The sequence below is a fragment of the Gobio gobio genome, assembly GCF_949357685.1.
Source record: "Gobio gobio genome assembly, chromosome: 25".
Lineage (NCBI taxonomy): Eukaryota > Metazoa > Chordata > Actinopteri > Cypriniformes > Gobionidae > Gobio > Gobio gobio.
Window position 1 is genome coordinate 27,744,602 of NC_137121.1, and position 16,577 is coordinate 27,761,178.

The window sequence follows — 16,577 nt, forward strand, 5'->3', positions numbered from 1 at the left end:
GTAATCTCTAGTTGGTGAAACAAGACACGATTGCTTGGTTTTAATAGTTTTTATTAGATTTTATTTTAAACTCATATAAAAGTACTTTAATATTGCTTTTAATTGATTAAATATTGCTTTTTACTTTGTGACCTTAAAGGAATCCAAAAGTAATCAGATTACATTACTTTCCTATTGTGGTACTTAGATTACGTTACTGAATACTTTTTTTTTATTAAGTAATTAGTAACTGTAACAGAATACATTTTAAAAGTAACCCTCCCAACCCTGCCAGCTGGTGACTGTGACACCTAACATCCAAATCAGTCAAATCATGTAACGTGACTGTTGTAATACAGTCTCCTGCCGGATTTGCTCAATACTAAAAAGGAGTTCATTTTTACATTTGATTACTTTATTCCATTTCTGTATAGTAGGCTATTATTTTTAGTAGGCTAAAATCTTTTTTTCTATTGTATTTGTCCTATTGTTTGTAAATCCTTTTTTATTGTTTTACTGTTTCAACTCACTTTTGTTTGTTGAAACAGATTAAAGGTGTCATGAACTGGCTTTTTTTATATATATACTGTTGTCTGAGGTCTACTTGTGACGTTCGCATGGTTTTCATAACGAATAAGTAATAGGTGATTTTCTACACTGGTTTTGAGCCTCTCTCCAGAAGTGCTTGGTTTTTATGCGCGTGCTGCACTGAAGACTTCGAAGTAAATGCCCACTGCTATGATTGGATAAGCTTTGCATATTTAATGAGCTTCGGCTCCCCCATGAGTACGCGTGAGGCATTGTTTTGAAAGCGGCAACCGGAATGATTCGTCCCTCAGGGCTCGCAAAATGTCTTTATCAAACAAACACAACGATTTATCTGTCATCCACCCGCAATTAATATGAATGTTATTTTATATTACTTGGCCCGCCCGATCGGTGGATATAAGCGTGAACCACTTCCGGCGATTGTATTTTTCCTTCAAATATCAAGTCAAGAGAGTGAACAAGGCACATCATGAAAGGAATGTTATTTCACTATTTAAGATGATACGTATTGGTAGCCCGTCTGGAAAAAAACAGCCCTGGGACGTTGGGCTTTGCGAGCCCTGTGACAGTGGTAAGTTATGTTTAGTTAGACGTTTACACAATGTAACATAGTATTGCATTGTTACAGATCAAATACAATCACATATAAAAACATGTTTTACTCGCATAAGTGTTGCTTCATTCATTCATGTAATCTCATCCTGTCTGCAAATACAGCCTTTTGTTTACAAACGAATCCGTGGTGAAATGAAGGAACAAACGCGCAATGTCTTCCCCACGTGAGCGGGATATTCATTAAAAATAAAGTTCAACCACACATTTCCAATATTAGAATCCGAAGGAAGCTTATGCAGTGACTGTGTTCTTCCACAACCAGGCACAGCTCAATATCTTGCTATCTTTGGCATGTTTATTGCTCGGTAGCGCGATCAGTTTAGTTCCACGAGTCGGTGGGCAGGGCTACAGAATCAGGCGTACTATTGAGGCGGCGTTTCACCACACTCTGTTGTCACATCCTGGCACATTCTGAGAGCTCTCGTTTGCTGGGCCTAACAAGTTGTTTTCAATGTTTTCAGCTCTGAAACTTACAGGATATTCTTATATCACGATTAATTTTAATATGCCAAAGGCCGAATGAAAAGTTGATTTCTCGATTCATGACTCCTTTAAGGGTTTGTGGTGCACTGAGCGCCCTTTAATAGTTTTGCTTAGGACTCCCAGAAGTCTAGGAGCGGCACTGTTAGCACCTCTACAAATGCTATGCCATGATTTAAAAAATGTCAGTCATTTTATAATGGCACACAGTGGCTAATTACATCTCTCTGGAACCACATACGTCATCTGATTTCTACGGTTGTCCCTCATGTGGATTGACAGTTAACAGTACATTACCATTAAAACAATTACTAAGAAGAGACAATGAAGGTGAAAATGTTCAAAACACGTTGCAGTAAGACTTCAGCCTATCTTAAATTGACATGTTGAGTCTTAACTACAAAGCCAACATGGGAAACATTAAAGAGACCTGTATATTATGGATTTAAATGTGCTGTAGTATTTTCCTTTTTTTTCCAGTTTTGAAAGCACAGAGCATAAGAGCTACAACTGCAGAAAAGGCATTCAGGAAAGCAGAAAAGCTCTTCTTTATATTCCTGTTGACTTTTCAAGGACAATACTTTTTTTGTGTAGCCGCAGAGCTATTTCAATTCTAGCAGTGGCGCTTTACGGATTCGTTTTGCACGCCATTGTATCTTGCCTTTCAGAATCCTTGCAATATAATAGCACCGTTTTTATCATTCACTGGAATCTCTTAGACTGTAAAATACCAATTACATAAGATAAATTATTGGATTTTTGTGATTCTTTTTCGGCACAGTTAATTTCTCTTCCTTGTTGAGTTATTCATTTTCTGTGTGTTATTTTGCAGACTCCCCAGTCTGGATGGAGAGGGAAATGAAAGGTAGGTTCTGTTTTATTACAAAACTGCAAAACACAAGCATAAACATTTAGCCCATCCCGCAGAGAGCCTGTTAATTATTGTGTACACATGATGAGGGTGTGTGGATGTGTCCTGTCATGCCTTGCAGTGCTGATCCTTTTCTCTGTGGTTTGTAGGCTTTGTTCTTCTCGTCTCTGTATTTGCTCAGTCACCCTCAGCTTCTTTATAATGACAACACATACAAATACTACTATTCATAATATATTATAATTTAAACCATGGTCTGTCTGAATACTTGCTTGGCTGTAGGGTGCCCTTTAATAATGCGCTGTTGTCATTAGCTATGTTTCCATCCAAACTTGCGAATTTAACTTATGTGCAAAATGGGGATATTGCATAAAACATTTGTGAATAAAGCAGTTTCCATCCAGTGAGCCGATTTGCCGCTAAATATCAATAAACAAAATTGAAGTCGTGCAGTAGGAGAAGCCACTGTATATAATCATTTTCATATATAATAAATTACTTGCACCGCAGAGCATGCAGATGAAACGCAATAAACTTGATTATGTTATCTTGCTTTCGCATGCCTGCTGTTTGGGAACGCAGTCGTCTAAGACAGTTCTGGGAGATTATTATACCGAACCATTTTGATGATGCTCAGGCATTTCAGAATTACCAAAACAGCATTTCAGATGCTTTGCAGCAAGATTGGTCTGCTGGTTAGTTCAGTTATGCTGTCCCATCGCATAGACACGTCTTTTTTAATGCGCATCGAGGAATTTATTCGGTAAATGTGTTTCCATCATAGTTTATGTATGGAAGCTTGTTTCTGCCACAGAATAAAAAATAAAAAAAGGTAATTGCGACTTTAAATCATGCAATTCTGAGAAAAAAAGTCAGAATTGTGAGACATTACAAAGCCAAGGTGTATTATTACCGGACATGCACAGCGACATCTGTTATTTCATTCAATTTATCTGTAAATGTGTTTCCATCATAGTTTATGTATGGAAGCTTGTTTCTGCCACGGAATAAAAAAATAAAAAAGGTAATTGCGACTTTATATCATGCAATTCTGAGAAAAAAGTCAGAATTGTGAGACATTACAAAGTCAAGGTGTATTATTACCGGACATGCACAGAGACATCTGTTATTTCATTCAATTCATCTGTAAATGTGTTTCCATCATAGTTTATGTATGGAAGCTTGTTTCTGCCACAGAATAAAAAATAAAAAAGGTAATTGCGACTTTGTCTCACAATTCTGACTTTTTTTCTCCGAATTTTGTGATATAAAGTTGCAATTGCGAATTATAATGTCAGAATTGCAAGATATAAAGTCGCAATTGACCTATCGGTAAGCCCCACCCCTCGAACACAGATGAGTCAATGGCAGTTGAGTATCAGTTGCGCTGGGACCGGAACTCGGACATCTTTAGGTTTCAGCGCCATAGAGATACATTGGAAAATCCGAAGCTCTCATCGGTTTGATGGTGTTTATGCTACAAAAATGGTAAAACGATGTGCCTGGGGTACTTTAACACTGATTTTATGGTAGTCATACTCTCATTAAGTTACGATTAAAGTTATTGAGTCCCTGCTAACATACAAACCGAAATAACGTCCGGTTACGTATGTAACCCTCGTTCCCTGAGGAGGGAACGGAGACGTACGTTAGTGACTAACGAATGGGGGTTTCGCTTAGAAGCCAATCATCTTCATCGTATTCAACAGCGCCCAATGGCAGTGCCAATGCCATGGGCATGCGGAATTTGCATGCGTAACTCCGCCCCACCTCGTGGGTATATAAGGAAGTACGCTGCGAACATCGCATTATGTTACTGCTGCAGGAGCCAAGACTGAACTCCGCGTTCCAGGCAGCACAGCTGACGTGGCTAAGGAAACGTACGTCTCCGTTCCCTCCTCAGGGAACGAGGGTTACATACGTAACCGGACGTTCCCTTTCGTTCAGTCACTACGACGTACGTTAGTGACTAACGAATGGGGGAACCTGTAAAACAGCGCCACTCAGCTGTCATCCAGTGCCCTGCGTAAGTGTGAGATCCCGCCACTTAAGGCCCTAGGACTCCCACTTATCACAGGATTACCAAGGTACACTGGGAAGCATATCCCAGTGAGGGAATGCCAAGGTGCCTACCGTAGGGAGGACTTAGAGAATACACATATGACCCGCTGAGGGTTGCATATGGAAGATCTCTAGGGTACCAGCCGAAGGTGGATTTTTAACCCTAGGGGTGGCAGGGACTTGCCAAGGGAAAGACACCTGCTCACTGAGGAGGCTTACGGTGGGAATACTCGTGTGGGGGTCGCCAGAGGGGAACCATGCACACGGAGCACCTGGCCGGACATGAGGGTCTGGGCTCGAAAGGGCAGACTGAACTGATGTCGGCGTCGACAGTGCTGGAGGAGCTCAGGGCTCTCGGGGAGCTCACCTGAGGAAATATCGCACGTATCCAGTCATGGGAGTGGAATGGCGAGCAAGCGAAGACACCTGAGCGTGGTCCATTACCGGCCCCTCGGGGGGGCGAGTACAAAGTCGGACACTGGCTCCACTCGGAGATTGTAGAATCTGGCGAATGTGTTGGGTGTCACCCAGCCTGCAGCTCTGCAGATGTCTGTTAGCGAGGCGCCATGTGCTAGAGCCCAAGAGGAGGCCACACTCCGGGTGGAGTGTGCCCTCACACCAAGGGGACATGGTCGACCTTGCTGCTGGTAAGCCAAAACAATGGTGTCCACCACCCAGTGAGACAACCTCTGCTTTGAGAGAGCACTTCCCTTCCGCTCTCCACCATAACAGACAAAGAGCTGGTCTGAGGTCCTGAAACACTGCGTCATGTCTACGTAGGCGCGGAGAGCGCGTACTGGACAGAGCAATGCCAAGGCTGGGTCTGCCTCCTCCAAAGGCAGCGCTTGCAGGTTCACCACCTGATCTCGGAACGGAGTGGTAGGAACCTTGGGCACATATCCGGGCCGGGGTCTCAGGATCACGTGAGAGTTAGCCGGCCCGAACTCAAGGCACGCTTCGTCAACCGAAAATGCTTGCAGGTCCCCGACCCTCTAAGCGAGGCCAATGCGGTCAGCAGAGCCGTCTTCATAGACAAGAGCTTAATCTCGGCCGACCGCAAAGGCTCAAGGGAGGCCTCTACAGAGCACTTAAGACTACTGAGAGGTCCCAAGAGGGAACGAGAGGAGAGCGAGGAAGATTCAGTCTCCTCGCCCCCCTCAGGAACCTGATGATCAGGTCGTGCTGCTACTTACCTTATTGTCTCCCAGGAGATCGTGGTAGGCAGATATTGCGGCCACGTACACTTAAGGGTGGAAGGAGACAGCCTTCGTCCCACCCCCTCCTGGAGAAACGAAGCACAGACCCGATCGGGCATTTCCAGGGGTCTTCCTGGCGGGAAGAGCACCATGTGACGAAGAGGTCCCACTTCAACGCATAGAGGTGTCGTGTAGACTCTGCCCTAGCGGAAGTGATGGTAGCGACCACCGCAGGTGGAGGGCTACTCAAACCAGCCGCGTCCCGTCCAGAAGCCACACGTGGAGCTTCCAGAACGCTGGATGCGGGTGCCAAACGGTGCCCCGTCTCTGAGGAGTCTCAGAGGAATAGGCCAGGGAGGGGCTGTCGCAAGGAGTAGCAGTTCTGAGAACCAGGTCCGGCCGTGCCAACGGGGCGACCAACATGACCTGCTCCTTGTCCTCCCTGATCTTGCACAGTACCTGTGCGAGAAGGCTCACTGGGGGAAACGCATAATAGCGTAGCCCCGACGACCAGCTGTGCGCCAGTGCATCCGTGCCGACCATAGGTCAGGGAATAATACAGGGAGCAATGGGAAGAGTCCTGGGAGGCAACAGGACTACCTGTGCGTCACCGAACCGTTCCCATATCAGCTGGGCCGTCTGGGGATGGAGTCTCCAATCTCCAGGAAGTGGCTGAAGCCGTGAGAGCTCGATGCTGCACGGTTCAGGACTCCCAGGATGTGGACAGCATGAAGGGACCTCAGATGCTTCTGACTCCATAAAACGAGATGGCGGGCGAGTTGAGACATACGGCGGGAGCGTAGACCGCCCGGCCGTGTCGTCTGTCCTGACTAGTACATGTTGACCCTTCAGCAACGCTCGGAAGCGGTGCAGGGCGAACCGTACTGCCAGCAACTCGAGGCAATTGACATGCAGAAGGCACTGGGGTCCTATCCAGGAGCCCGTGGCTGCTTGTCCATTGCACATGGCACCCCAGCCCGTGGATGATGCATCTGTTGATACAACAAGATGCCTGGAAACTCGTTCTAAGGACACTCGGGTCCGTAGAAAGCTGAGGTTCGACCACGGGGAGAGAGTCTGTAAGCAGGCCCGAGTCACTTGTACCCGGAGCGTGCCAGACCGCCATGCCCATCTCGGGACTCGATCGCGTAGCCCGTGCTGAAGCGGTCTCATATGAAGCAATCCGAGCGGCGTTACCGCGGCTGCAGATGCCATATGCCCCAGGAGCCTCTGAAACAGTTTCAGTGGAACCGCACTCTTGCCCTCGACTTGTCGAAGGGAAGTCAGCAGAGACTGCGCGCGCTCGCTCGAAAGCAGCGCGCACATGGCGACCGAGTCGATCCATACCGAGAAAAGAGATCCTCTGCGCGGGGCAAAGTTTGCTCTTCTCCCAGTTGACCCGAAGGCCCAGACGGGCTAGGTGATGGAGCACCAAATCTCTGTGTCCGCAAACCTGCTCTCGAGAGTGACCCAGAAGCCAGTCGTCGAGGTAATTCAGGATGCGAACCCCGTGCTGCCGAAGGGGCGCAAGGGCTGCCTCGGCAATCTTCGTAAAGACGCGAGGGGACAGAGATAGCCCGAATGGTAGAACTGCGTACTGATATGCCCGCCCCTCGAAAGCAAACCGTAGGAACGGTCTGTGTCGAGGTAGAATGGAGACATGGAAGTAGGCGTCCTTCAGGTCGATCGCTGCAACCAATCGACTGGACGAACGCTTTCGAAAAGGCGTTTCGCTGTCAACATCTTGAACGGAAACCGGTGGAGGTAACGGTTCAAGACGCGCAGGTCCAGGATCGGTCAAGCCCACCGGTCTTATGGGTACAATGAAGTACGGGCTGTAACACCCGGAATTCACCTCGGCTGGAGGGACAGGTTCGATCGCACCCTTCGCCAGTAGGGTGGCAACCTCCGCTCGCATGACGGGGGCATTAGCCCCGATCATAGTGGAACGGACTCCCCGAAAGCGGGGAGGAACCTGCGCGAACTGAATCGCGTAGCCGCACCTGACTGTCTTCGCGACCCAGCGGGACAGCCCTGGAATCTGAAGCCAGGCTCCCAGGAACTGCACCAGCGGGGTCAATCGGACTACAGGTGTACCCGGAGTGGGGCAGCGATGCAGCGTTACCGACCCGGACAAGGGAGGCTGTTGGGCGTCCCGGTGTGGGGGTGCGGTTAACGGCTGCGTCCTGACAGAGGAGACCAGGGAAGGACGCGCGTTCCACTGGGGTCTGCTCTGCCAGGAGGCTGGCGACAGAGAGGGATGCGAGTGGCGGGACCCGTGGGTGGCGCGCACTGTCATCACCGGTCTCTGGGTTCTCAGAGACAGGAACATGAGTTCTTCCCAAGCGCTGCTAGCCCGGGGGCCAGCAGCGGAAGGATTTTCCCCCGGCCCTCCACCGGGGGAAGGAGAGGCCCTGCTACCATCCCCTGGGAAGAACTGGAACCCATCTCTGAGTTGTCCACTTCCAGCGTGGCGTTTAACCAGGCTGGGGAGCGGACTGGGCGTCATCCTCAACCACCTCCACGGCGCGGCCCGGGTGAAGGCTGCTGCTGGGGCCGGGCGGGAGGAGGGAGGGCGCCCTCGGCGGCGAGCGGACTGAGGCGACTGAGCCGGCGGCTGGTGCAGCAGCTGGCCGCCGGGGCAGTACGTGTTACAGCCTCAGTCTGCTCTGGGGCGGCCGAGAACTGTTGGGCGCAGTTCCCAGCCGCGCCGCCGAAGAGGCCAGCCTGGGATATGGGTGAGTTGAGGGGGCGGGCCCACTCAACGTCCTCCAAATCACCAGGTAAGGCCAGGTGTTCTCCCGGACCACAGCTGTGGACATCTCCCGACCCAGGGAGCGTGTGGCCACCTTCACCGCCCGGGGGCGGGATCAGTCGCGGCACGCAGCTCAATGAAGAGCCCTGGGTCGGCTCCACCCTTGTGCATGTGCAACGGGGCGGCGGCCTGCCCGTAGCTCTGCAGGACCACGCCACCGAAGTAGACGAGCCCACAGGCTTTGGGAGGGTGCTTAGGACAGCCACACCACGCCACGTCAAGCCCTCTGTGGACACCGTAGTGCGCAACAGAGAGTTCAACAGTGGGGGTGAGGGGGCCCCAGTGTACCCTAGGCCGCGGCCCCATCAAGGGCAGAGAAGGTGGAGGAGGCCACCAAACGATCGCGGGAAGCACGGGGACTTCCAGGACCGCGTGATCTCCTCATGCACCTCGGGAGCGAAAGGCATTGGGGGCGGGGCCCAACAGCTGTCGGGTGCCGTCCCCAAAAACCAATCGCGCAACCACGAGCACTCGCGACTGGGCGGAGTTCCACACCAGCGCGAGACTCGCGGCTGCCCGAGATAACATGGCTGTCAACCTTAGGTCGGATCAGGCAGCGCTGACACACCCGGAGGCGGAGCACAACTCCTAATCGTCATCCCCAAAGGACTCCAGCCCACCTTGGGATGCGGCGATCGACATCTCACTGCTATCTGGAGCGTGAACGAAACGAACGAGGCGTCAGAGACGGGCCGCTGTTTCAGTCCAACACTCGCGGGTTTAAGCAATGTGCAAGAGGGGGCGTGGCCCGAGGAATGATCGTCGGGGTTCTTAATACCACGGCACCGCACTCAGGTCACCCTGGCCACCAGCCAAAGTACCGCCTCACTCGGAGACGGTAGATTGGGGTGTGGCAGAGGGGACTCTCTCTCCTCACGGAGATCACTGAGTCTCGACCGCAACATCGCGATGGTCACGTTCCCGCAGTGGGAACATGACGCATCCACAAACACTGCCCGAACGTGCTGAAGCCCAAACACATCGAGCAGTGAATGTGCCCATAGACAGCAACGGAGATCGATCGCACCCGGAAGTGCACGGGCGAACCGTCTTGAAAAAGACGTGCCACGCGCAAGCTCTTTTTGTGAGAGGAAAGCTCTGCAGAGTGCCGAAGCGCCCAGGGAAACACACACACAGCTGTTGCAGATCACTGCACAGATCAGCAGGCAGGCAGCATGAGATCGCTGGAACGCGCCGTAACACCAACACCCTGGAGAACCGCTGGTCTCTCGAAGACTGAAGAGAAGACTTCAGAATTCAGGCTTGTAGGAGTGAAGAGATCCTCTTGGCTCCAAAGCAGAAACATAATGCGATGTTCGCAGCGTACTTCCTTATATACCCACGAGGTGGGGCGGAGTTACGCATGCAAATTCCGCATGCCCATGGCATTGGCACTGCCATTGGGCGCTGTTGAATACGATGAAGATGATTGGCTTCTAAGCGAAACCCCCATTCGTTAGTCACTAACGTACGTCGTAGTGACTGAACGAAAGGGAACTAACTGTTCTCACGTCATGTAACGTTAACAAAAAACGATTTGTTTTTGTATATATTTTTGATATGATATGATATTTAGATATGTTTAAGGTCTACATTATCTGTCTTACTAAGGAGGACTTCTATTTTGAGGGGTATTATAGTCTATGGGTAGTGAAAGGGAGAGCTAGCAGTTAATCGGAGTTAACTGATACAAAGTTTACAGTTTATTAGCACCCCCGAAAAGGCACACGGTCTGTATATGTTTGTTTACTGTTAGTAGTTGAATGAGTATTTTTGTATAATTTGCTGTGTATGTTAATGAAAATGCAATGGAGAGAGAGAGTTTGTGAATGAGACGTTAATGCGCACTTCTGCTTTGTTTGTTCAACTTTTTTTGGAGTGAAAAACTAAAATTATGAGTGAAATTTGTGGCTTGAAAAACAATTATGTAATAAACTTCATAAACCATCAGTTAATTTTGGCCATCATTCGGACGGGGTCCATTACATTCTGTGTCCAAAAACATCTTGGGATAAGGTTTTCACACAAGGTTTTGACAGCAGTCATTGTAAGATTGTTAGCAACTCCGTTTGTTTGTCCAAGTTAGCAACAGTAACTAAGGGGGGCGGGGCTTACCGATAGGTCAAGGTTGAGTTACAAAGTGAGAATTGCGAGATATAAAGTCGCAATTGCGAGTTACAAAGTCAGAATTGCGAGATATAAAGTCGCAATTGCAAGTAACAAAGTCAGAATTGCGAGATATAAAGTCTCAATTGTGAGTTACAAAGTCAGAATTGCGAGATATAAAGTCGCAATTGCAAGTAACAAAGTTAGAATTGCGAGATATAAAGTCGCAATTGCGAGTTACAAAGTCAGAATTGCGAGATATAAAGTCGCAATTGCAAGTAACAAAGTCAGAATTGCGAGATATAAAGTCTCAATTGTGAGTTACAAAGTCAGAATTGCGAGATATAAAGTCTCAATTGCGAGTTACAAAGTCAGAATTGCGAGATATAAAGTCCCTATTGCAAGTAACAAAGTCAGAATTGCGAGATATAAAGTCTCAATTGTGAGTTACAAAGTGAGAATTGCGAGATATAAAGTCGTAATTGCGAGAAAAGGTCAAAATTGTGAGTTATAAAGTCAGAATTACGAGATATAAACTCGCAATAGCGAGATATAAAATCAGAATTGCGAGATATAAAGTCGCAATTGCGAGTTACAAAGTCAGAATTGCGAGATATAAAGTCGCAATAGCGAGATATAAAATCAGAATTGCGAGATATAAAGTCGCAATTGCGAGTTACAAAGACAGAATTGCGAGATATAAAGTCGCAATTGCGAGTTACAAAGTCAGAATTGCGAGATATAAAGTCGCAATAGCGAGATATAAAATCAGAATTGCGAGATATAAAGTCGCAATTGCGAGTTACAAAGACAGAATTGCGAGATATAAAGTCGCAATTGCGAGTTACAAAGTCAGAATTGCGAGATATAAAGTCGCAATTGCGAGAAAAAGTCAAAATTGTGAGTTATAAAGTCAGAATTACGGGATATAAACTCGCATTTGCAAGAAAAAAAGTCAAAGTTTATATATCACAATTGCGACTTTATTCAATTCTGACATTATAATTCGCTATTTTTACTTTTTCTCGCAATTCTGACTTTATAATTCGCAATTGCTAGTTTATATCCCGCAACTCTGAGAAAAAAAGTCTGAATTGCAAGATGTAAACTTTTCCATCCAGCGTTTTTTATGCAATATCCCAAAATGTACATAAAATGGATGGAAATATAGCTATTGAAGCACACACACACCTCACTCGCACACAGATGGCACACAGAATCATTCAGGAGCTACTAAATTTATCAACGCTGCCCTGAGACTTTTAGTAATAAAGTATACTTCACTACTAAATCTCTACATTATATTTCTCAGTAACGAGGGAGTCATATCGCTGTTTTGAAGCAATAAAACTCACAGCTTTGTTGTTAATAGAGAGAGAGAGACACACTAAACAGACGCAGGTACTGTACACATCTTTCATCTTTCTCTCTCTCTCGATAATTATTTTACGAGTGAAAGCAATGTTTCTTGGGGGAACCCAGCACTTTTACAAAATAAAGCAAAACGTTTTGCAAGTTTCTTGGGGAATGCAAACATTTTGCATGAGAACACACTTTGCAAGCGAATGCAAGGTTGCTTGTGGAACACAAAACTTTTGCAAGAGAACACATGAGCGAATACAAAGTTTCTTAGGGAGCGCAACACTTTTGTGAGAAAACATTTGGAGAGTGCTGAATGTTTGTGAGAGCACATTTTTGCGAGTGAAAGTTTCTTGGGGAACACGAGAAAATACAAAAGCGTTGAAATTTGTACCCCCATTTACCCTATTTTTTCCATCATTATATCTCCTATGGACTCCAAATTATTTCATATACATTAACGTCATTAGCAGCCTCTCACATATTTCATATTCTATTAATGCTCAGTTCATTCTAATGTTAGCATAGTAGCTAAGTCTATAGCTGCATCTCAAAACCTAGTGAGCTACCTAAACAGCATTTAGCAGGCATGCTGAAAAGACAAAGCTTGTCTCAAATTCTAGGAAATGAATGTATACTGCCTCCTGCAAAACCTATGTTAGACATGTTGTGGTTAAAAAGCAGTCTAGTCGGGCTGCTCACTACGTTTTGAGACAATTGTTGTTTTGGCCAATTTTCATATGGTAATGATGCGAGGACAGAAAATGATGAGAAAACCAGATTGGGAAATGACACCAGCTGCATGTGTGTGGCTTGTATGTGCACAACATGTTAGCATTTACATGAACCATGTAAGCCATGGCCCCAACAGAGACGGCTGCAATTTTAATGGCTCTCTTATCTACTGTAATGGGTGGACTCATTTGGTTTGTCTGTTAAATACATAAACTCTGCAGGGAATAGCTATTAAAAAGCATTTTACTTTAAAGTCGACAGTTGGTGCTGGGGATAAAAAGTGCTACTGGCCCCTTGGTCATTAATAAAACACGTGCTGTCACAGTGTGTGAATGGGGGTGTGTGAAGTGTGTAGGTGTCTGTCCTGTTCTTGGCAATTGAGCTGGAATGGCAGCCAAGTATAGACGTCTCTTATTACAGTTGGCAGCAATCACTGTGTCATACATTACAAAGCCAAGGTGTATTATTACCGGACATGCACAGAGACATCTGTTATTTCATTCAATTCATTGAAATGAAAAAGCAATTTTAATACTTCAATAAAATGCCACACGGTTTATCTAAAAACGTGTTATTTCCTTACTACAAGCATATGTGATGGCTAGTTTTTTCAATAAAGCTTGACAGCCAATCAGAGCTTAAATAGAAAATGTTTGTGTTTTGCAATGGAATACTAGCATTATGCATACTGTGCAGTATAAGCTCTGTATATGTTTACCGTTTAAAAATGTATGTGAAACATAGGGCTGGGTATCGATTCAGATGTTCCAATCGATTCTCGATTCAACTGAATGAATATAGATTTAATACAAGTACTATATTTATAAAAAAGAACAGTGAACATAAGTTTACAAGTGAGTAATTAAAAAGAAATTAAGAGCCACAAAACTGTATATTAAACTCTTGGACCCACTTTATATCAGGTGGCCTTAACTACTATGTACTAACATTTTAATTAATCATTTGATACAACAATGATATGCCGTGGTAACGAACAACAATACCTTAAAGCTGCACTATGTATAATTTTGGCAGTAAAATATCCAAAAACCACTAGGCCAGTGTTATATAGTTTGTTCAGTTGAGTACTTACAATATCCCAAATGTTATTTTACCCAAGGAACCGGGACGTGTAAGGGAGTCGCCTGTCGATTGCGTCAGATCTGCGTTATCCTCGGTTTCTGGTTTTAATCTGCAGAAACGCTTTACTCTCACTACAGTGTGAACAAGTGTCATAGCAGCTGCCGAGTAACGTTATAACATCATTTAACACACTCAGATGTGTCTAATATGATAAACAGAGTTGCGTTACCTCATACTCATGACCGGAAAAGCGGAGATGGTGCCTGTGACTGTGGCATAATAAAAGTCCCGCTGCTCGCGAGGTGTGTGTTGTCTTCATCTTATTAACAATCACTCTAGCGGCCTTGCTCAGCTCCACAACACTTGGTCCTGCTCTGCTTCATACTACAGTAACGTTAATAATCACATCAATGAACATGATTTCTGCCCGAGTCCTATCCTGATTCTTTTCCACCGGCTGTGAGGTGAAGAACACATGTCCCAAGATTCTGCGCCTAAACGTGGCGTCATCAAACTACGCCTTTGTTTTGAATAGGCGACCTCTAGTGGACGGAAAAGTTACATAGTGCACCTGTAACGTGCTGACTTATGTGGACTAACTTTTTTTTGAGGAAATCTGTTTATAATATAAGCTATTAGGTTTGAATTATTGGTCCTGCGCTGTCTATTGACTCAGTTGATTTGAATATGTCTATAATGGCTAACGTACATGCTTAAAGGGATAGTTCACCCAAAAATGAAAATTCTGTCATAATTTACTCACCCTCAAATTGTTCCAAGCCTGTATGAGTTTCTTTGTTCTGCTGAACACAAAAGAAGCTATTTCGAAGAGTGTTTGTAACCAAGGAGCAACCATTGACTACCATAGTTTTTTTCCCCCTACTATGGTAGTCAATGGTTGCTCTATCTGCTTGGTTACAAACCCTCTTCAAAATATCTTCTTTTGTGTTCAGCAGAATAAAGTTCAACAAGTTCAAGTTTAATACTATGGTGATAATGCAAAGCAAGCATTCGCATGTATGTGATCTATTTTTAGATCACTGTGGGGGTGGGGGATAGGCTGTGGGGGTGTTGCAACGTCTGGGTGATGTCTCATTAACTGGTTTCGCAGATTTTTAGCATTTCACCTCAGCATTACAAACGTCGACAACACACCGGAAGCCGCCATTTAAGCACTGAATGAATGAATGACAGGTGTACCTCTCGCTCCTTTGTAACATCGCGCAAGGCAAATAAGAGGGTGACATCTAGTGGAGAAGACTAATAATTAGATTTACGTTTATCTTATGTTCAATGTTTGCAGAAATAAATATGAAAAAAATGATTCGTGGCCTTTGAGAATCAATTTTGAATCGACCACATTTAAAAAAAAAAAAAATTTAAATCGAAAAACCTTTTTTTTTTTTTGCCCAGCCCTAGTGAAACAGTTTGCATGATGCAATAGGACTAACCTTCAGCATTGAAATGAAAAATGTTTAACGCTGAATGATTGTAAAAAGGTTAACAAAACACCATTGAAATTGAATATTGTAAAGACATTGTAAAAGTTGTTGAAACAATGTCATATCTCTGTGATTCATGATGTTTCATTTACATGTTTCATTTACAAAAAATTTTTAAAACAATGTTTAATGCTAAATAGTTTTATATAGTAATAGTAACATTCTTTTGAATCACGTTGCTGAATTATGCTGTGAAAAACATTGAAACAATGTTGAAATTAGTGGTGGGCCATTATCGGCGTTAACGTGAGACTCTTATCGGGCGATAAAAAAAATATCGCCGTTAATCTATTCTCAAAGTTGGGTTGGGAGCTGGGTCTATATTACGCAAGCTATGGTGACTTTCACCTTGATATTTTAGCGCGGATGTACACCAAGTCGAATTGCATTGTAGGGGGCGAGAGAACGAGTCTTCAACCCTGTGTGTATGCCTATTAGTGTTATCAAATATATCCATATTTCGCTATGTATCGATACTGAAATATCTGAAACGATACAATACTCATTGTTTACAGTATCGATATCAGCTGCCCTCTCCTCTCCGTCCGACAGCGAGTTGACATCCCCGCCTCCTCACATTCAGTCCGTTTAATCCTCTGAACATGGCGAACGGGTGTTCTGCTGGACTTTTGTTAGTATTGGTGTGACCGGTCTGAATTTCGTGCGGGGTGGCACATAACGTTAATTCTTCTAATTCCCGCAGATTTCGCGCTCGCATCTGAAGCGCACACACACATACCATAATAAAGCCGCCTCTGACATACAAGTGCAAAAATGAGCTCCTTTTTCCAGCTTATTAATGGTCAAATACACTCAAAAATGTCTCAATGCTCATCTTGGTGAGTTTTAACGTAAACACAGTCGTAACCAGCTCACAGGAACAGTGGGATCCATGCGTGCGTCAGTTCTTAAAGGGACAGAAGTTATTTATTATTCAAACTACAAAAAGATAAACGATCACTTACGCGCTCACATATTCTGAATGCCTTCGGCAGAATTCAAATGAGCCATTTTAATCTAGATTAATCTAGATTAATTTTGGAATTAATCTAGATTAATCTAGATTTAAAAAAATTAATCTATGCCCACCACTAGTTGAAATCAACGCTGATTCTATTTGCAAAAATGAAAAATAATCAGTTATTAATCCTTGATTCATAATCATCAAATATTTTCCCTCACAACAACTTTTGTGCTCCATCGAGAAACTTTGCATTCGCTCGCAA

The 16,577-nt window shown here is 45.1% G+C and overlaps 1 protein-coding gene across 1 annotated transcript in view; it reads left to right on the plus strand.

Annotated features, from left to right (window-relative positions):
- Nucleotides 1-16,577, plus strand: part of abcc8 (ATP-binding cassette, sub-family C (CFTR/MRP), member 8) — a 115,059-nt gene that overhangs the window by 58,344 nt on the left and 40,138 nt on the right. The window contains exon 18 of the mRNA XM_079809077.1: nucleotides 2,456-2,488. Within this exon, the coding sequence (XP_079665203.1) occupies nucleotides 2,456-2,488 (33 nt within the window). The remainder of the gene's footprint in view (nucleotides 1-2,455; nucleotides 2,489-16,577) is intronic.